Source organism: Neopsephotus bourkii, unplaced genomic scaffold, assembly GCF_033783945.1.
Source record: "Neopsephotus bourkii isolate Nb327-2 ecotype Australia unplaced genomic scaffold, CSIRO-AGI_Nbou_v1 NB_257, whole genome shotgun sequence".
Classification (NCBI taxonomy): Eukaryota; Metazoa; Chordata; class Aves; order Psittaciformes; family Psittacidae; genus Neopsephotus; species Neopsephotus bourkii.
In genome coordinates, this window is record NW_026900766.1 from 1,567,364 (window position 1) to 1,589,587 (window position 22,224).

The 22,224-nt window shown below is 37.1% G+C and overlaps 1 protein-coding gene across 6 annotated transcripts in view; it reads right to left on the bottom strand.

The window, feature by feature from the left end:
- MINDY3 (MINDY lysine 48 deubiquitinase 3) overlaps positions 1-22,224 on the bottom strand; it is a 50,487-nt gene that overhangs the window by 10,321 nt on the left and 17,942 nt on the right. For all 6 annotated transcript variants that reach the window (XM_061346112.1, XM_061346113.1, XM_061346115.1 and 3 more), the window contains 3 exons: positions 21,996-22,075; positions 17,162-17,232; positions 15,894-15,974 (listed from right to left, as the gene is read on the bottom strand). In XM_061346112.1, coding sequence (XP_061202096.1) covers positions 15,894-15,974; positions 17,162-17,232; positions 21,996-22,075 — 232 coding nt within the window. The remainder of the gene's footprint in view (positions 1-15,893; positions 15,975-17,161; positions 17,233-21,995; positions 22,076-22,224) is intronic.

Below are 22,224 nucleotides of genomic sequence, written 5' to 3' on the forward strand. Positions count from 1 at the left end.
CATCAATTCATTAGCTGCATGAAAAAGTATGATTTCAACAGCAGCTATTGTAATACTTCTGTTTAGCTGTGACTTTTTTAATCTCAAATACAATCATGCTTTCCAAAACATATGCGGAGGCACACTATTGAAAACCAGCAATAAACACAGCCCTCTGGTTTTATGCCCCAAAAATTACTAGGAAAAAAAGTGAAATTGGTAAGTTACTTATGAGAAATTAAAGGTGGCATAAATAGTGAGAAATGAACCTATTCAAGACACCCTTTAGTCTAAAAGGATATAAAGATCTGATGTTCGAATAGAACAAAAAACTCCAAACAGAGCTCCAAAACCTAATCGTTAGGAGTACTTCAATTCCTGCATCTCCTCTTGTAAATTTACAATCACCCATGTCATTTTTCACAAAGAAAAGAAAATGAAAAACTTGCTCAGAGGGCAGCACTGCATCTGGCAATACCAGAGCCAGTTTTTCTTCCCGTCAAAGTGAAAACATGGTGTTAGCTGCTATGCTGTGAACAGTAAAAACAAAACCCCAGAAATATGCTTAAAAATAACAGGTAATAGTTTTACTTTGAACAGATAAATAATGTAGCTATTTCTGGCATAAGATGCAAACAATGGGGGGTTACACAGCTCCTCTCATTTCCATGTAGAGACAAGAATTTGGTATTATACAGAATTATATTACACAAGACAGAGACATATGTGCTGTCTTCCAAGGCTCTAGATCAGTAGCCCATTACATACTTTCACTCCTAAGGGCCACTCCACTGCCACTTGAGCACAATGCAAACATCTGTATTACAAAGCGAAGCAGTGCGTAGAGGGAAGGACTGAAGTTTAGTTTGCTGTTATGTACTGCAGGGGGTATCCACACTGCAACTTTACTGGCAATTAAGTTTGTGCCAAATATCAGATTAGGAAGAATTTCTCCACTGTGCGGGTGATGGAACAAGTTTTCCTGAGGAGCTGCAGCTGCCCCATCCCTAGCAGTGTTCAAAGCCATGTTGGACGGGGCTTGGAGCAACCTGGTCTAGTGGAACATGTGGCAGGGGGGTTGGAACTAGATGAGCTTTAGAGTGCCTTCCAGCCCAAACCATTCTATGATTCTGTAACTAGAGCACCTACAGAAAACCAGTACTTTAACAGTATCTTTATGTTTATATATGTTCAAATGTTTTTCTTAAAGTACATTGTAGATAAAGAGACCATAGTGCTTTAATAACAGCTACACCTCAACATAAATAGCTTCAGGATGCCGAACTATGTCTAAAGTTGTGCAGTTGTTGGGTATATATTCTCTATGATTCTCCATAATAACTCTTCTATAACTGGTAATGCTAATGTGATTATATAAGGTACACACATACACCGTAAGATTTGATAATATGTGACCAACTCTTAAATAATTCGGAATACTCCAGAAGTTTAATTTTTTGGGGTCAGTATTACAGAACATACTAAGTAGGAGCAGATTTCACTATCAGGAAATTACAGTAAACTACTGTAAATAAATATCAGTTTAAAATTGATGGTGCCGTAGTATATACAGCTTATTAACAACAAAATGGTCACTAATTTTAATATTCAGGGTTTAACTATAAGAGGGGATCTTTTTATGGTAGGCTCCTATTAATGATTAGCAGCTCATGGAGCCACTGTAACAAGGGAGAACTCTCAAAATTTCCATGGTATGGAAGGATATAACCAATGTAACTTCCAACTGCACAGACATATTATTTAAAATGCAAACTACACAGCTCTACTTTGGTTTATGAGCATGCAGTTCTTTCCATAAAATCTTAATGTAATCCAAGAATAAAGTCTATCATTAGCACTGTCCTCCCTCCCCCCAAATTATCTTGTTAATGCTGTTCTTTCCACAGTTTCATGTGACACAAACCAGACTTTTTGTTTAAATAAATTTCTTGCAACTACCAATTTTATTTTATTTTTTTTTGATAGACCAATTGCAGAGTGTGCATTTCTGTTGGCATTTTGGCTTTCCAGGTTACTTCAGTTATTTTAGTCACTGAATGCACTACTTAATGCTGAAAATTCTCCATGTCTTTCAACTGAACTTTCAAATACGACAAAGCCTCCCCATTATTACATGTTAATGCTTTTTATTCATTGGATGTGATTTACTGATACTCTAAGCAAGTCATTTCAGGGGGAAACTTAAAAAAGTTACCCGCCTTGGAAACATTACCAAAACCCCGATCTCTTATCTTCAAAATAATTCTAGCTTTCAACTGAGACTGTTGTACTATAGTTAAAACCACAAGATTTTAACCCTGTATACACAAATCCCATGCACTGTCTAACTTCGGATGTCACTCACCGCAAGATTTTAACCCTGTATACACAAATCCCATGCACTGTCTAACTTCGGATGTCACTCACCGCAAGATTTTAACCCTGTATATACAAATCCCATGCACTGTCTAACTTTGGATGTCACTCACCGCAAGATTTTAACCCTGTATATACAAATCCCATGCACTGTCTAACTTCGGATGTCACTCACAGCAAGATTTTAACCCTGTATATACAAATCTCGTGCACTGTCTAACTTTGGATGTCACTCACCGCAAGATTTTAACCCTGTATATACAAATCTCGTGCACTGTCTAACTTCGGATGTCACTCACTTCCAGTATCCAGAAAACCTTAAAAGTTCAACTAGTCCATGTATTTGTTTCTAGGGAGAAAAAAAAAGTAACATACCTCCTTCAGGCAGCAAAGCTGAAAACGTGACAAACATCTAGCAAAAACATACTTCAGCTGCCCAAGCTGATATTTCATCATATGTGCCAAAATATATCTCCCACCCCAGCCTTATGAATTGTATTTTGATGTATCCCATGCATCGAAAGTTCCATATAAGGGAATCCCATCGACAGTTAATTATAATAATGATTTCCAATACTAAGTACAACATGTCACAAAAATCATGTTTCACTCGTTGGCTCTTGTGATACACAAACAAGTCATTTTATATTACTTTGAAAATTTATTCTCATCAGTAGTACCAGTTATTTTAAGATTCCATGTTTACCCTCAGAGGCAAAAAGTACTCTTTGTAAGTTTTAATGAAAACATTCCAGAAGTTTTCATTCTCCAAATCAAAAGCAGAACATAATGGCTAAGCCATGCTGAAATCCTGGCTATGAAGTTTTACAAAGATCTCACCCTGAAAGACCTGTTGCCCTTGAAAATGAAATCTGTTTGCATATGGACTTCTCCACAGTTCTACACCAGCACTGTTGAGTGATATGTGGAAGAATTACATATTGTAGCACTAACCTCCTTCTTAAAAATTTGGCTAAAGACAATATAGAAACACTGATAAATTCTCAATTTGCTATAATCAGATCTGCAAGAATGAGGATTATTTAATCCAGTCTTGTATTACAGAGAAAAACATGTATTTTTCAATCCTATAATCAGTGGCTTTCAAGCTATCAAGTTTTCTAAAATGGTTTCCTAAGAAAACAAGGTTGATGAGATCTCTGAAACCAATTCCCATTTCTCTAGCTGGCTTCTAATTCCATTGCCCAATTTCCATGTTATTTAACAGACAGAACAGGGTCTCATGACTGTTGAAAGTGGAAGCCAAGCAGGGAGGAAACAAACTGGTTTGTGTGCCCACTGAGGGAAGAGGGAAGGCAGAATCATGCTGTGAACTGCTATGTTGGGCAACAGGTAGACAATCATTCAAACACTGCTGGCCCAAGCCCAGACCTGGATTGCAGGCTTGTCTCCTGTGTACTACCTGGTGGGTTATTACAGCAGGTATGAGTATGTGGGAGTGGAAGAAAGAGAGGTGCACGACAGAGATGGAAATGGAAAGATTAAAAATCACTTCAGAAAGGGTCTAGGAGACAAGCTGCTGGAAGACATGCTTCAGATGGTTTGTTCTTACCTATGTGCTTTGACACAGAAACGCTTACGTGTGTAGTTTTAAATTAGCTTAAAGTAGTTGCACTGTTTCACTAACTACTCAGAAGTAACCTTGGATTTCTTCAAAGAACATTGCTTTACTAAGGTTCACATCACTCTTGAGGGCTTCAGAGATGGCAAAACCTTTGAAGATACAGACTCTTCTGACAGATGCTGGGGAGGGAGATGGCAGCAAAAGACCACATCAGAAATCCAAAAATCATTTGGTAAAAGCATGGGTCCAATAAAGAGGAGAATAATAGGTGGTTATCCCACTACCTGTGCCACTTCCATGAAGGATCCCTGAAACGGGACAGAGTTGAAGAACTATGCTGTAGCAACAAAGCAAACCAACTCCTAGAGACCTTACCTGTGAATTCCATACTAAAGCATTTGATGTTATTTGACATAAATGTTGGTTGAAAGACTGCCAGTTAGGCTCTGAAGAGAAAGATGGACAATGAAGACTAGTTCAAGACTCCCACTGCTGTTCAGGGACATCATCTTCACCAATAGTTTGGAAGGACTGCTACCCATAATTGTTGCAGTGGTAGTACCCTCTACAAACTGCTCACAGTGCTTTTCTTGTGCTGGCTGGTGGAATATGAAATTGGTCTGCGGCATGTTATCTTCTGTGATAGAACACATTAAAAGCATCAAACTAGTGGAAAATACCCACAGAATACCAGGAGGAGTAAAAGACTTTCCTGCTTGAGAGCTGTATACAAAGGAACTGAAAGAAATATCCTTGACTTAGCTGTCCCTACACAAGAGCTCTGTAGCCACAACTGTTCCCACTTCAGGTGTCTAAGATCATATACTGTATCCTGCTCAGTCCTGAAAAGGGACTGTGGTCTACCTGGGATTCAGAAAAAGCCAAAAGAAAATCCTTTCCTTGAAGAAGGGAGGAAAAAGACAAAAGGAAGCATACTCCATGGTAGCAAAATTCTTGTCACAGGTTAGATAATAAAATACAGGCATTCTAATTCAGACCAGCAGAAGATGACACAGTTTATCCAGACGTGTTCAAAGGGTAGAGGTGGTGGTGGAGAAAAAAACACTCAGGGTATGCCATTTGTTTCAGCAAGGTGGTTGAAAGGAAGTGCACTGGCTCTAGCTGCACTCTGCCTTGTGAGTAAGAGTGAAAGGACTGCATTTACTTGGCAAATACCTCCATCACCTTGCTGGTACTGCAAATGAAGAGAGCTCTTAATAGGGCAAAACGAAAAGGTACATAAGGACAACTACTTAATTGAAATCCTTTTTCACCTTCACCCATACTACCCAGACAGAAAAGGGAGCCTACTTGATCCAAAGGTGGGGTGAGGCTATAGAGGAAAAGCAAACACAAACCAAAGAGCAAGAATTTGTAATAGAGAGATCTACAGTGAGCACGCTCTCAGCCTATCCATCTGGAAAGCAGGGCTTAACATACAGTCAGCTAAGTTATGGAAACCTTAATATAAGGTCCATTCCTGTGGGAGAGGATGGTTTAATGAGACAGTCATCAAAAAAAACCACAGCACTGCGGTCTTTCAAAAACTAGAGAAACTCAAACTACAGTGAATACATGTTTAACAGTTACACTGCCACAGATGCTTTTTTTTTTAGTTCAAAACACTGCAAGAAGGCAACAATTCACTTGTTGACACATACAGCAAGAGCTTTTTCACCATGTTTCCTGCTTTGAAGGACAGATTATAAGAGATTACTGTAGAGTCATATACATTACCTATATAGTTTGGGGTTTTTTTTTTTATTATTATTCACTTGTTGTGCTCATCATCACAGAACAAAGACTGCTCTGAAAGCAAAAATATGTTACTGGAATTATACACCAAGAGTTAGCAAACTTGAGTTTATTGGAATTGTCATCTAATTACTAAATTATGTATTACCCTCCAGTCACAAGTTTAATTCAAAAGGGCAGCTTTTCAAATTATCTGTTGTTTGCCATATTTAGATATTTATTTCTTTAGGACAGAATACAGCAGTATATAAATGCCAAACTTCATTCCAAAGAGGAACCAAAGTGGAAATCCACAAATCCCATGGTTTAGGACTCCCCAAAACTGCACAATATAATTTATTTAAGAGGAATAGTAGCTTCTATTATTATGCTACTTTTTTCCTACTTCAGAAAAATATCTGTATAACATTCCTATTAACTAATACAGTTGCTATATCTAATGCTGTTATATCTAATATATCTAATACATAGACGTGAAGTGTTTGCTATAAAACCTGTGGTGAGCATTAACATATTATTTGGCAATTACAATAAGGAGGTGGGAAATGAACAAGTATGACAGATGGGTTCGTCCATCAAACTGATGTCTCTCCAATTTAGAAACAAGGATGTCATGCAGGACAGTGTCAAACACTTTGCGCAAGTCACAAGTCTAGATGACACCAACTGCTTTGCCCCTGTCCATCAGTTCTGCAGCCCCATCATAGAAGGCCACCAAACTGGTCAGTCGTCATTGTTTTTCATGTGCCTTAGCATGCCTTCCAGGAGAATCTGCTCCAAGATTTTGCCAGGCACAGAGGTGAGACTGACTGGTCTGTAATTCCCTGGGTCATCCATTTTCCCCTTCTTGAAAATGGGAGTTATGTTTCCTTTTTTCCAGTTATCAGGAACTTCACCTGACTGCCATGATTTTTCAAATATAATGGACACTAGCTTAGCAACATCATTTGCCAGCTCCTTCAGGACACAGATGGATTTCACCAGGTTTCATGGACTTGTGCACATTCAAGTTCCCAGGATGATCCCAAAACTTGATCCTCTCCTACAGTGGGCCTAGGGTCTTCATTCTCACAGTCCCTGCTTCTGCCTTCCAAAACTTGAGCGGCAGGGCTAGCGCACTTGTCAGTGAAGGCTGAGGCAAAGAGGTCATTAAGAACCTTGGCCTTCTCCAAATCACTCACGCTCTGCCAGTGAGGAGGGGCACAAAAGCCAGGAGGGAATAGAGACAGGACACCTTACCCAAACTAGCCAAAGCTAGTTCATTCCATACCACAGCATGTCATGCCCTGTATATAAACTGGGGGGAGTTACCCAGAGGGCCCAGATCGCTGCTCAGGTTGGGCTGGGTATCGGTTGGTGGGTGGTGAACAATTGTATTGTGCATCACTGCTGTTTACTTTTTGGCTTTCCTTTCCTCTTTTAATTTTATACTCTCTCCCCTTGTTATTTATTTTTTATTATTGTTATTATCAGTAATATTATATTGGACTTTAGTTTACATTCCTTTGATTCTCCTCCCCATCCCACCCAGGGGGGAAGGGAGGGATAACTGAACAGTTGTGTGGTGCTGAGTTACTGGCTGGCTCTAAACCACAACAACACTGTATTAAAAAAGGTGTGTTAAAAACACCTGATGTCAGCACTCAGTGGGTCACTGTATCCCACTGCACTGCTACCTGAGCAATAGCATAAACAATACTTCACTATGTAGTATAGCAGAAAACATAATAATCATTGCAGAACTGAGTAGGCCATGAACCTGGAAAGGCTGGGGCACCTGACCAGTGGAATAAGCAAATGGTGGAGGAAAAAGCACATTGTTTTTTACTTCATCTAGCATTAGGAATAATACTTTTTTATGCAACACTTTTCTGTACAACAAATTTGGTTGATATTTAAAAGCTGCAATACTATTAAAACCTCTGTAAATGTATTCATCATATTTAAACAATGAGCCAGAATGCCTATTCCTCCAAATTTGAAAAACAGAATATCTACCCGTCATGTGATGACTCAGGCCCAATGTCTTCGCTATTGTATCAAATATAGCTGGAAACAACATTGGTTTCACACCTAAAAAGGATACAGAATAATACAATGAGGTTCTCAGCCTTTTTTCCTATGCTGTTTGTTGACTTTTAGAATTCACTTCATACAGTGACTTATAATCTATAAAACTGCATTTAGCAATGTCTTTGATGCATTTACTATTTGCAAGCTGCTCTGCATATACTACCAAAAAGAAAAGACTAAAATTTGTTTCTTTAAAAAACAGCCCTTCATTTGATAGGACAACATGCATGCAAACTAGAAGTTGCTCATACCTTCCCTTCTGAAACAGGACGTTGCAATTCCTTCTAGGTGTTAATAAATACTTTTATGCGGTAGAACCCATTCTATTACCATTCCAGTCTTCAATTCCACTTTATATAATAAGTCACTCATTCAAATATGAGGAAAAATCACTCTTCTGGACTGCTCTGCCTACACCTGGACCCACCATTTCCATATTATTCCATGCATTTTTCACAACAGGTGCTTTACACATTCACCGCTACAATCTATCCCATTAAACATATAGTCAGCTAACCTTCAGAAATAATGGGGCATTTAAGGTATAGCCAAAATATTGTTTCATGGAGATGACTGCACATTAGTCTCAAACATTCCCACAGCCTAGTGCTAATCTTTAAAAATCAGATAAAGTTTAACCAACTGAAGCACAAACTCAGACAGTGGAAAGTAAACAGACCATATGCTTTGAAGGGAGCCAGAAAGCTGGAAAACTGAATAAATAGATGATTGCTAGAATCACTTTTTTCCTAATTATATTTAAAATAGACTTGAAGTGATTAGGGAATATACTTTTTCTAAAAATGGTTAATGTGGTATACATGGTTATTACTCAGGCATATTTTCTTTGTGAATTTTCAAAGTCAGGAGAGCTCCTATGACACATTAAATTGAGAGGTTAGCAGTTCACGGGAAATTCCTTCATTTTTCATTTGTGGATTTAGTACAGGTTCTCTTAATTGCACTCTTGCTTTTTTTCCTTCTTTCTTCCTTCCTTCCTCTGTTTTAAAGGGCGTCTCATGCAACAAGTGGCTGTGCTTTATTCTGAATTTTTAGATGTGAATTTTCCTGGATCAAAAGTTCCTATTAGAACTGCAAGAACTACTCCTCACACCCCATTTTACAAGTTTTCATCTAGGCTTGGAAATAGCATGCAAGGAATCAGTACAAAGTCATTCTCTCATCTACCTCAGCACAAACCAGTATTAAAATGTGTAACATTTCAGGAGTAGTAATTCAATGACACAAAAATTGGAGCAATGAAAACAAAAATATATGAAAAATGGTATCATCTAAGCAGCTCTACACTCAACTACTTCCTATATAAAACTGAATCTCCTCTTCTGAAAGAAAACAGATGGATGAGAAGTGTTTTCCCAGAAGGAAGTAATTTGCTGATTTGCTTAGGGGCATATACATTTCATTGTCTGTATCAGCCAATCATGAACAATGTCCTTAAAATATCATTGTGAAAGCTGCAGGTAATAGGAGGAATGTTAAAAATTTCCTAAAACTTTAAGAACATATAAATATGACTAAATGGCTGAAATTAGTCAGAGAATTAGGGTAAACACAATGAACACAGTTCTTTTAGAATGGTGAATCCCAAACAGTTGGTTAGATTAACATTCAGAGACTTACATCTCAGTTTAATGACCTCTACATTACAGTTTCTATGTCTCAACTCAAAAGCAAATGATGCAAAACCACATGACTGAGTTACCTCCTTATGATCTTAGTGAGGACCACCTTATGAGCAGCAGATCCTCATAATTGCTACTCATTATTATGGGATGCACAGCAGTTCCGACAAGAACAATAGAAGCATTACAGGACCCTGACCCAATTCCTAGATGTTCTCCCTTTAGGCTTTTGCCACAAATTATCAAAATGCCTACTACTGCCCAAAGATCCATTTCTCCAGTCTTCAAAGACATTAACTTCTTTATCGCCCAACCTCAGGAACTGGAATACCACCAGAATGCTCTTTAATACTTTTCACACGCAACTTCCTCAACATATATAGGTATGTTATTATACTCCAGCCTTGATAAAAATAAATCATGTGATCTTAGATTCCATAGCTATGGCTTTCTATTCCTAGCTCAACATTTTTAGTTACTGTACTAGGCTAATAAAACCAAAAAAAATCCACATAGCTGGATCTCCACTTCAACACCTCTTTATAGCTGTGTGGCAGATCACACTCCATCCTTCTAATAATACCTGAAAGACTCCAAAAGGATTTTGGAGTAACTAGAGTCCTACCTGACTCTGGAAGATGGGAGTGATGATCCTGCATCACCAATAGTAAAACCAGAAAATCCAAGTCAGGCCCACTACAATCCTGAAAAATTTAGCACAGTCTCTTGACTCTCTTTGATTTAGGACGTGATAATGTATGTCACAACCACAGTGTTTCCTGTCTACCGCATCAGACTATGATTTGGTCTAAGTATACTGGATTTTTTAAGGCTCAATGATCTACCAACCCTAACCTTCTATTTCTGCAGATCAGCCCCAGCTGCCTACCACTTCCATCTACCCACTCAACCTTTCTACTACCCTCTGCATATCTCTGCTCTTCTCAGAAGTCCAGGGTTCTCCAAGAAACTCTGAAGCCTGAAAGGATGTCAGGGAGGCTGTAAAACCAGAATTAGCTCTTTATCTCTGGATTGGAGAGGGCATACCTGGCTTCTTCACAATCTTTCCTTCTTTCCTAAGCCTTGTGCAAACCATAGAAAAGAATATGTCCTGTGGAAAGTTCATATAGTCACTCCAACTTGCTTTGGTTTCCCCACAGAGCATCTGTTTGGTTTCCCCACAGAGCATCTCATGAAAGCTATCTTCACTTAAAGCCTAAATTACATTTCTAATAACCAAAAAACTCCCCAAAACACAGAGACCTCTTAAATGACAGTGCTACAGATTTGTTATATTCAGAGAAAATAAAGCCACTATGACTTTGGGTAAATTGATATAATGAACTTGTTTCATTAAAAATAAATATGCCACCATACACTGTTGCATCACGAAGTCTCTTTTATTACAAAGAAAAGTTTAGACAAAATCTAGAAGTTGCATGGATAAACACCGGTGTGAAAATCACTGATAAGAAGAAAAAAAACCCACAAATTTTCCCATGGAAAATCTCCCAAACAAATAAACTGCCCAGAAATGTCTGATCATAGACAGAAACTCACATCTATGTTCGAAAAAATATCATCCGTGAGGACAAATGGAATAGACCCACAAAGAGCAGAATAAGGTTTTGCATTATGGTCTGTGATGTTCCAAAGCTAGAATATGGTAGATATCTTACAGAAGTATTTTATTTTGTGGTGCCCCCTGCCAACTATGAGGCCTCAAAGTTGGCCTTTTTGTTAGGAAACTGATTTGGACAAAGCACCTCTTCTGAACTACAGCATTATTCAAAACAATATAAATTCACTTAGCAACAGCATTCATACTCTGAAGCTTAAACCAATCAGTAACTTCCATTTTCTTTGGAGGTCCACAGATCCCACAAGAAACAACCTGCTCTAACATTCATTTCAAAAACAGGTCTCTTCCTACAGAAAGGAGCTCTTAATTTAACAGCTAATAGAAACAGCTGAAGATTCACTGCTGATTTAGCCAGGTCAGAGATACTGTCAAGGACAGGGCAGCATTTGCACACAGAAAATTTAAACCCTACTTTAGTCCAGAAGTTATTTCCACACACCCATATACTTTCTATTAGGTATCCAGGCTGTCCCAAGCAGAACAGATTCCACTTACTCGGGGAAACTAAAGACTCTGAAACCACATGCTCTGCAACCATTTCCTGAAGTAGAATTCTTCAAAATCTGACTTTGATTTCTTCTCTGGTAAAGACTTTTTCAAAATTTGATTACCTGCTCTCACTGGTCATGGGAGCAAAAAACAAAGGAAGAAGGCATAGGCATTTTTCACTACCTTCTTAAAGTACAAGAGTTCCAAGTTAAAGGATAAATACAATTTATTTGGATATATATAGGTTACTTTTGCAGAGATCAGAGCTGCTAACACATACTAGTAATGGCTGAATTTTTACATATGCATCTTCTTTCCTTTCATGGTCACTGACATTTTCTGTTGGTGTTCTGAGATTAAATGCTGTATGAAATAACACTTGCCCTTAGCCCAGTTCTGATAAATACCAATGACCCAAATTCAGAATCTCCTATGGCAGCATCAGTGTTTGTTCAGGTGTCCCTCTGATGAACTTTGATGAAAAAGATTGTTTAGGAACAGAAATGAATGTTCTTTCTTCTGAGAGACAATACTATCGAGGATGCTGAAGAACGGCCCTGAGAACATGCAGAACAGGTTACAGTGATCAAAGTCAGAAAAATAAATGTAATCCAAACCTGTAAGTACTGTTCCAACACAGCAGAACAGGCACATTTTCCTCAAAATCAGCAATTTGTAACTTGTTCAGATGTCTCAGCTAGGAGCTTAGTCTGCTTATCTGATTCTTCAAGTCTAGAAGTGCCACAATGCTGTAACTGAAAATGGACAGATTGTTGTGGCCTCTGTGCTTCAAGACCTGGGAATAAACTAAAGGAATTTTTAAAAAACACAGCTCTGAAGTGTCCCCATGGGCAGTTTCAAGTCACCAGACAGACACTCATTCCATGCTGTCTTTAACTTCCAGAGGGTCTGAATTCAAACTTTCAGACAATGTGAATTTGCACATCAGCAAATAGTAGTTAGAAAGCAGCTATTTACCTGCTATTATTGTTCTTCCTATTGTTTGTACTGAAATGTTCTCTTGTTCTATTTCACATAACATTTTCAACCTGGTGGCATTCTTTCATGTAGTGTCTGACCACACTCTTGACATTCCCACAGTTCTGAAGACTCTCAGCTTTTTCAACTTCCTATGTTACAAGCATCATAAAAATAACCAAGAATTGACCATACAGCATTTGATCCAGAGCATCACAGCTTTATCTGTACATCAAGTAATTTAAAGCTGCCCCAATTCTCACTTTTCCTACAATAAAATGAAACAAAAAACAAAACAAAAAAAAAAAACAAACAAAAAAAACAATCCAAACCCCAACAAAAAAAATCAAAAAAGTCCTTTAACTTTAAAGTTGATTTTTATACAACATTTACAGTACTATCTATTTGCCTTACCACCATCTATCTGACAGAGCATGCAGGGATACTTAGTGTGTCAGATGAAAGTTTGCTTGTTTGTTTTTGTTGGCCTGAGGCCATTTGAAAGTTTTCTTATTCACTGAGAGGGAGGGAGGGCAGGGAGAGGACTGCTTGGATTTAGCTGCCTATGAAGAACCTACATACTCATTTTCAGGGAAAATCTACCTTGCTGCAAATGCACAGCCCATTACCACTAGCAGCAACAGCCACCCTTATTTCTTTAGCAAATGTTAAATTTGCATAGCTGAGCATCAGGCAACTTTCTGGACTTAAACACACACAGTTGTAACTGAAAGAAAGAAAACACACTGGGCCTAATTAGAGTTCCCTGCTGAAGTTTGTCCCCTCTCCAAACTACTGACACAAGCTTTTGCAGCTCTATTACAATACACATAAGAGCTCCAACAAGCTAACTATTCAGGTAATACAGATGCTCATATGTCCTTTACAACTACATTACATACCCATCTGCAGAACAAGCTGTAATATTTTTATTAAACTCAGTATTCCAAGTGTGGCCTAACCAGTGCTGAGTAGAGAGGGAGATGATCCACTGCACTTCAACTCGTTGTGTCTGCATGGTTGCCTCCAATGTATCTATCTGTAAATAGCTGTTCGGCTGGCAACAGATCAGCTAAGATCCAGGAAGAAAAATTACTGATATTCTTGTCAATAAAACCTTTTTCTCATTGAACCTCCCATGCTCGAGAAATATCTCCAAGACAGCAATGAAGATTGTCCTGCTCCCCAGTTTTACCCTGCTACCTGTCCATAGTAGCAGTAGCCTGGGAAGATTGCTTTATTCTAGGTTTCTAGGCCAAATTATTATTATGTCAACTAACAACAAAGGTGACTACTATTTTGCTGAGTAACTGCCTAATGTTCATCTATTTAATCATAAGGGTTTAGGCTCCTGTAACTCATAAGCAGCTTGAAAGAATTAAAGCTGCATTTACTTTTTTCCAAGCTTAATCTGCAGTGCTTTTGGCTCCACAGTCCATTTTCCTCCTTCCATTCTGAAGACTTCTCTCTCATGTAATCAAAATCACCATCAAGACAGAAGTTACATCCTCAGTATCAAGCACCATCTAGGCAATTACACACACTAGTTCAACAACTTGCTGACTAACCACTGGCAATTAATTCAAGTTTCTTCCTGTAGTTTTTGGCATGTAGCTTCAACTGACAAAATAAATGGGCTACTGACATGATTCGTATTTCCACTGTAGCCGACATCTCTGCTCCATCTGAAATGTTCAGCAACCTTAAATTTAGAAATGGTGAGATCAGACATGCAAATTCCAGGACTCAGAACTTTCACACACCTTCAGCTCCTGCTTCTTTACGTCAGATACAAAAAAAAAAAATAAAAAATCCAGGATTCTTTGCCAAGCCTATGTTGCTTCCCTTCCCTGCCTTATTTCCTAAGATAATAATCACAACCTTCAGCTTTCTGCAGGCTAAGGGGAGTTCAGTGAAGAAAAAGGAACCAAGCTGTATTGGAGGCACCAGATTTTGATGCCCTGTTATGTTAAACCCAGCAAACAGGCCCCAGCATCCTAAGAGAAAGAGCATTAGAAATGAATTTCTATCTGGAAAGGGCTGCTGTAGGAACAAAATGTAAGAAGGTGTAATAACATTCTGGACAAGTAAGGTACATTTGACTAGTATTACAGAGTGATTATGCCTATTCGCATCAGATTGCTATCTATAGGACAAGGTACTGACTTCGATGGTATGATTCAGAAAAAAAAAAGTGGGTTAGATTTCAAAATTGAAATAAAAAAGCTTTACTGGGAAGAGAGTAAGGCAGAAAAAAAAAACATTCAAAGGAGGATAAGGATTTTTCTGTTACCATAGAGTAAGAAAGGAAAAGCATTTATCAGACACATGGGATTCAGGGAAGCTCTAGCACAGCATTTGCAACAGAATTTGCAAAAAAAATATTCAGTGGGCAATACAGACTAATTAATTTAAAGGATTTTTAAATTTAAAGGTAAAGAACCACTGCCACACGTAAACTCCCAATGTATTGGGAGGTTTGTTCATTTTTCTAAGAAAAATCTTAGGTTTTGTGTTCCCTTTTTAAAGATTAATTTCCTTAAAGAAAACTTTGGCTTAAACAGCTCAACTTTGTCTTATGTTCTAGTACTTACTTTCAAGATTTAAACCTACAATAGTCATTCATATGTAAGATATTAAGGATAGGAAAGCTCATTTCTAGTAAGTACTAATAAATGTACTAGTAAGTAGCATTTAAAGTTTCAACAACTACTTTTAAGCAGAAACGACTGTTGCACAGAAATAGAAAAATGTAAGGAAAGCAATTTAAATCTTCAACTAAAGAAATAGAAACTGTCTTCTCAGAAAATTCAGTCTCATACTTTGAGAGCTCATCTCAAAAGCTTTTTGTATGTTCTACAAATTACAGTACATATTTGATAAAATAAATATAAGGAATTATTATTACAGTCCTCATATGTATTTTAAATCTAGAATAAATACAAGGAACGATCATCACAGTCTTGATACCGATTTTAAATCCAGAACAACAAACAATGGTTATAGATTAAAAATTGTGAAAGTACTGTCAGGGAGATTAAACTACTAACAGGCACCTACCCATAACTATTTCCTTTTTATATCTCTCACACTATAGAAATTTAAGACGGTGCTTATCCCAATTATTGTATTCTAAAGCATAACCTTCCCCAGTCTAAAAAAGTAAGCTAGAACTGAAAGACTTTACTCAAATTTATGAGATATCATTAAACCATATGAACAACTCTGCCTTCAAGGGAAGGCTTAATTAAAATGTTTGGTGACTACATTTTTACATTAAAGCCACATGAAACTCACACTGCAGCAAGACCTGAGCTTTGAATTTATGTGGTGTTTATCTGCCCAAGGTTACCAAAAATCACATCTAACATACCTTGGCAAAAAAGACTGTGAGGTGCGTTTCACTGCCAAGTATCCAAATGGGAAATTTTGGAGATTTCAAATAGGAGCCAACCTGAATAGGTGCAACAAAATCAGAAACACAAATCAAACCCAGAAAACTCACCTAGTTAGTGATCAAGTTAATGAGAATTCAGTTAGTGGAGTTCCAACTGCTCTGAAAACTAATATAAAACATCAATGAGATGACAAAACAGTCTAAATTACTTCATTTAAATTTTGATCACTGATTCTTTTTTAACTTGGAAAACAAGATAGCTGATATGATAATTAACTGAAATAAAACAGCACTGAGATTGTAGTATCAACAATATCCCTTATTTCACCATTGGAGACATGCTTCAAATTGTACATAAATACTCTTACACTTAACAATACTACAACTGGATGCTAAGTGAGGTAGAAGTCCACATGACTTATTAGCTGGTTTTGGATGAATTAACTCAGAACTGACATTTACGTAACAAATGGACAGTTAGTTACAGTCAATACACCAGTGTTGTGCAAACTACTTAATCCTCCTTAACCCTGAGATAAGCTACAGGTATTCAATAGAGAGTGACAAGAATAATCAAAAAGCCTTTTGAAATTGAGTAGTAACATTGTTTCAAAGTAATATTTGTAAAGCAAAAAATTTCTCAAATAAAAACCTTAAATCAAGAAACATACAACAGGAAGAAACAATATGGACTAGGCTGCACCTCAGTTACTTTCAAATGTTCACAAATAAATATGTAAGTAACTTTTAGGTCTTGAATATATTCTACTCAGAATACATTTACTTTATAGTTGTTTTACCATATTTACTTACGGCTCTTAAATTGAAGATAGTGATAGCATAAAAGAACAATAGAACTGCAACATTCATAATAGCAAGCCACTGTGAGACTTTATAGAGTTTTATAACCATCTGTATAACTTGCATTAAGCCTTACTTTAGTAAAAACTTAAGCTTCCACCTGGCTATATTACATTGGTACAATAAAGTTCTAATTTAAATAGCAACAACATTTACTCAGTAAGATGCATTTAACTACTTTATCATGTATCTGTTTTTCATGTGACATTATAAGGTACTTTCCAATCCTAACTATTCTATGATTCTATGATTATTCTCAGGTTTAATGTCAACATACTCTGAAAATTCTTTACTATCTCAAATTCACAGTGAAGCTGTTAGTAATACTGTCTAAGAGGTCAAGAACACCTTAATAAAATTCTTAAATGCATAAAACTGCTTACCTTACAATATCTCAGAGATTCCATCAATGTCAAAAAGCCTACTGTTGCCTGTTTATGTATACCAAGAAGTTCTGTTCAAAACAAAGCAAAAAACTTAAAAGAAAAATCTGAAAAGACTCTTCTAAGCAGGTTTGGTTTGTTTTTTTTTAACTTTAAAAATTGATCAAGTAACAACAATTCTAAGAATCATGCAGTTTTAGCAACAATAGCAAATCATCATGATATAGTCAAAAGCCAGTAACAGCTTAATAGCTTCCCTCTATAAGAGCCAAATGAATAGTTTTACAAGTTCACTGTTGATGAAAGCTGTTGGATTTGGTAGAATACCAAGTACGTGTAACTTGCACCAGAATTATTCTCAGAAAAATTTAAGAAGCTATCTTGAAGAGGAAATAATCCCATATATATGCATATATGTGTTACCCCACACTCCCCCCCCGTTTTATTTTTGGAAGAGAAATAGTTCCCTGGTAATTTTTATCCTTTATCATGTCACACTCTGAATAATAAAACTACTTTGCAAATAATAGTTTTGTTTGTAAGAAAGAAAGCATTTACTCTATTTGGCATTCTGTTCTGACTTCCACTTAATGCATCCTACAGCTCTCAAACACACACACAGCTGTTAGGAATAGCTGAAATATTTATGTACAACTGATTGGAAGAGCACTTACAGACCCTTATTGAAGAATAAAAGTACTTCAAAATTCAAGCTTAGAAACTAGCTATAAGCATAAGATTTGAAGAAGCTCTGGGCTTACATACACATCATCTCAGCAGTGCAAGTACTGTCTACTTGGAACAGTTCTGCTAGGTCCCCAAACTGCCTAAATAAAGAGCAGCACACGCCTGATCCTGCAAATAAACATGGGAACATACAGCATGACCAATTTAAAGATATCTATATTTCCTTTTTCCGGAGCACACTGACTTTCTATTTGAAAGTTCCCTCTAAAGCACTAAGTTCCAACTATGTTTTTGACCACTGATCATTCATGTACAACAGCATAAAACTATGACAACCCTTACCGATGGGCTAAAGCCTCAGGACCATAGCAAGTAAAATAAACTCTTCTAAATATTTCTGGACTTCCAAAAACCAACTCTGCATTTCACCATAACTCACGGCACTAGGCATGGTATGCCATGATCCCTTCACCAACTTCAAGCTTACCTCACTGATTTTTGCAACAGTGCACAAGTTATTATAGTGATGGCTTAGCTTTTTCCTCTACTGTTTAGCAAAAAAATAACCATCCCCCCCCGCCCTCCTCTAAAAAACCCACAACCCAAACAAACAAACCAAACAAAAAAAACCAAAACACAAAACACACACAAAAAAAACCCAAACCAAAACAAACAAATTAAAAAAAAAAACAAAAAACACCCACCCAACCGAAACCAAACTAAACCCCAACTTCAACAAAACAATTGCCAAAACCTTACAAATACTAACTTGTTCTCTACCTTTGTGGCCTGGCAGTACAACTGCTTCCTTGGAGTTGTCAGCTATACATATTAAAAGGTTCTTTTTACAGTGCAGAATTCTTTGATTTGAAACTGTGTTTTTAAGGATTATCTTCAAACTTGCCTGGAATTAAAACATTGAGGGGGGCACAGATAATACTTTGCAGCAGCCCATTATCTCACTGACTTATAGCTGTGTTGCTATAAACTACCATATGCTGAAACAATTCATCCTTTCTGTGAGCTGAAGGGAAGAGAATTAGCCTAACTGAAAAACAAAAAACCCACTAGTGAAGGATCCTTCAAACTAGGGAAGAACTATTTTTCAGAAATAGCACATTTATATGTGCAACGAAGGGAAATAAATGGCAGAAGTAAGCAACAGAATATTAAAAAAATTTGAACACATCACATGTATTTCTTAAAAATCATTCACAGACATCAGTCTAAAGTTCAGTCCGCTAAACTAAGGCTTCAGATTTAGGAGCTAATGCTCAGATCAGTACAGCAAAGTCACATATAAATAATACTTAGTACTCAGAAAATGATTTGGAATGATTCTACGACCTAAGTATTTTCTTCCCTTGACAGATAACTGAGTATCTCATAGTCAAGCTACACTGACTGTGTATCTGAAAGCTGTTAGGGTTAACTTCAGCACAGTCACCAGTCTACCCATGCCTCCTTCAGAATTAGTCAACTGAGAAGACAGGAACAAAAGCAAAAATCACTCTTCTATGAGTTACAAGCAGACAAAGGAAATCAAGCTGCTCTAAATCAAAGTTCATCCCTGTTTATATCATCACCCGCCAGAAAAAAAAAACCACACCCCTGCAAGAGATCTGGTAACACCAAAGATCACCTAAGAAAATGAGTATGTACACCTCTTGTCAGACAGTTAGTTTCTCCTTTTTCAAAAAGTATTTTTGCAACATAGTCCAATTTCTAAAAAGGGAGAAACTTCAAGCAGTTTAAAAAAAAAATAAATAAAAATAAACAAATCGGGTCCAAACAAACGACAGTTTTAAAAATCTAGTTTCCAACAGTATCGGATACCGCCACCTAGTGACAACATGAACACATCAGGAATTCTTGGACACTACTTAGAAAAACCTATTACCGCATTTTCTATATTTATATTCAATTGCTACATGTCACATAAGAATTAAACTCTTTAATAAAATAAAAAAAATATATCTACCTCCCTATATTCTTCCTATTGTGGATAATTGTGGCAAGAGAAGAGAATATAGTAAGAAGAAAGATTTAAAGGGGAATACACAGTTAAAGAAGATGCATCATTTCACTGGTATTCTTATCAGTGGTAACCACGAATAATTCCAGTCAGTAACTCCTAGCATATTTGGAAAATATATAGTACTGTAAGAGTCAGAGCTCTGAGTATAATCTGCAAACTACCTGGTAATCCCTAAAATTTCTAATTTAGTGTGTTTTTTTGTCACTGATAAAATTACTGGCAGGACCTTTAAAATGGCTTTAAAATAATTTTAAAGATTTACTTCTTAATTAAAAATTTATTACCTAAACAGCTGAACACGAGGTAAAGAGGCTTTACATAACTTCTGAATAAAGTTTCAGAAGTTCCTAATCACAGAAGTACCTTAAATCTTCCCATTATGTTTATACATGGAAAGATAAAGCAGCACTGACAATCAACTGTACAATACTAATATCAAACTATCCAACTTGCATTTCCTTGACCAGATGAATTTTAGGCAAGTGATCAGTAACCAAACCAGAAAAACACACAAAAAGCTAACTTCAAAAAATAGTCAGCAAATACATTTAGTATTTGTTATTTTTACACCTGCAACCTTTCTGCAGGAGAAATTCATAGCATTGGTGGAAAAGAAGCCAAAGAAAGTCAAAATGCCAGAAAAATGACTGAAGAAGATGACAAACAGGACTGATAAAGGAAATGTGACAATGTATCCAAATTCAGTCTTGCTTAAGCAGCTGCGAACAGTACCAGTTGCTCTTCATCCCTCTTTTTGTTAAGACTACACAAATCACTTTGTAATATACCGATTATAGACTTAGAACAGTGAATTAGCTGGGCTTGACTGTAATTATCCCAAGAACTTGAAGAAAATGGATGGCTCCCAACATTAGTTAAGTTCAATTACTCGACTGGTGAAAAACAGGACATGTAATACGAGATTCTTAAAACGTACAAAAGATTATATTCTGGTCCTTCTCTCACCCCAAAGAAAGATAGATGTTTCTATGGAAGTTCTGGATTTTTAGGGCAGGACTGATGAGAACCTCAATGTGAAATATTACTGAGGGCAAAGAGTTCAATATTCTCAGAAAAATAAAACAATTCTAACTTGGGTAACTAATGAATAAGGTCTACCAGACAGAATCTGAAAGACAAACAAAGGGATGAAAAGATTTCAAAAAAAGGTATATTAAACTGTAAAACAGCAAATTATCCTAGTGCAAAGGAAAGTTGCAAGAGCAATTCAGACTGATCATAATCTAACAATTCAGATTGATAAATCACAATCTAAAAATCAAAAAGTGATGACTTGGATGATGGAAAAATCCTTGTAATAAGCATGCTGATAAACCCAAAATAAACTGGAGCAGTAGCAGAGAGGATGCAACATTTTCATAATCCAAGTGTTCTTGCTTTCAAATAATTTCTGCCTGTCAGATGAAATGCAAAAACCCCACAAAAGTTTCCCAGTCATCTCTGTGGCCCTCCACCACACTCACTCCACTACATCAGTATCTCTCCTGTACTGGGGAGCCCAAACTGGACATACCACTCCAGAGGTGGTCCCACAAGTGCCAGACAGAGGGAAAGAACCATCACCTCCCTCCTTCTAATCTAGGCCACAATGCAGCTGGCCTTCCTTGCCAGAATGGCACACTGATGCCTCATGGGCAAGTCACTCAGGTCCTTTCCTACAAAGCTGCATCCTAGTCAGGCAGTCCTGCCTTATGCTCTTGCATAGGCTTATTCCATCCCAGATGCAGGATCTGAGTAAGTTTTATGAGGTTCCTGTCAGTCCATTTCTCTAGTTTGATGCGGCTGTTCTGAATAGTGGCCCTATCCCCCGCATAATGACCAACTTTCACAACTTGCAAAGACTGCATTCCCTTCCATTATTCAGGCTACAAGTACTCTTATAGTTTCAACCTGCAGCTGACAATCCTGTATTCCTCAATAGTAACATCAGAGATTTAGTGCAAGTATGTTTTATTTTCACTGGAGGTCTGCTTAAATCAAAGGACAGTAAACAACTAGACTATCAAAACAGAATTAGAGCACAGAGCACATTCCAAATCTGTAGGTCACAGTAAAAATATGAACAAGCATAAAATAGAATCAACTTACTCATTCCTGAACATTCTCTGTCTCCATCCCACACATTAGAAACAGCGTGCCCCGTCAACAGGAGGTTAATCAAACTTTGGCTACATAACAGAAAGAAATAGCCTATCAAAAGGGATATAAGATTTATTTCCAAAAAAGTGGTTAATTCTTAACAAATGAAAAAATATTGTATTACCTGGTCAGCTAAGCAGGTATTAAATATATTCATTTAATTAACTTGCATTTGTAA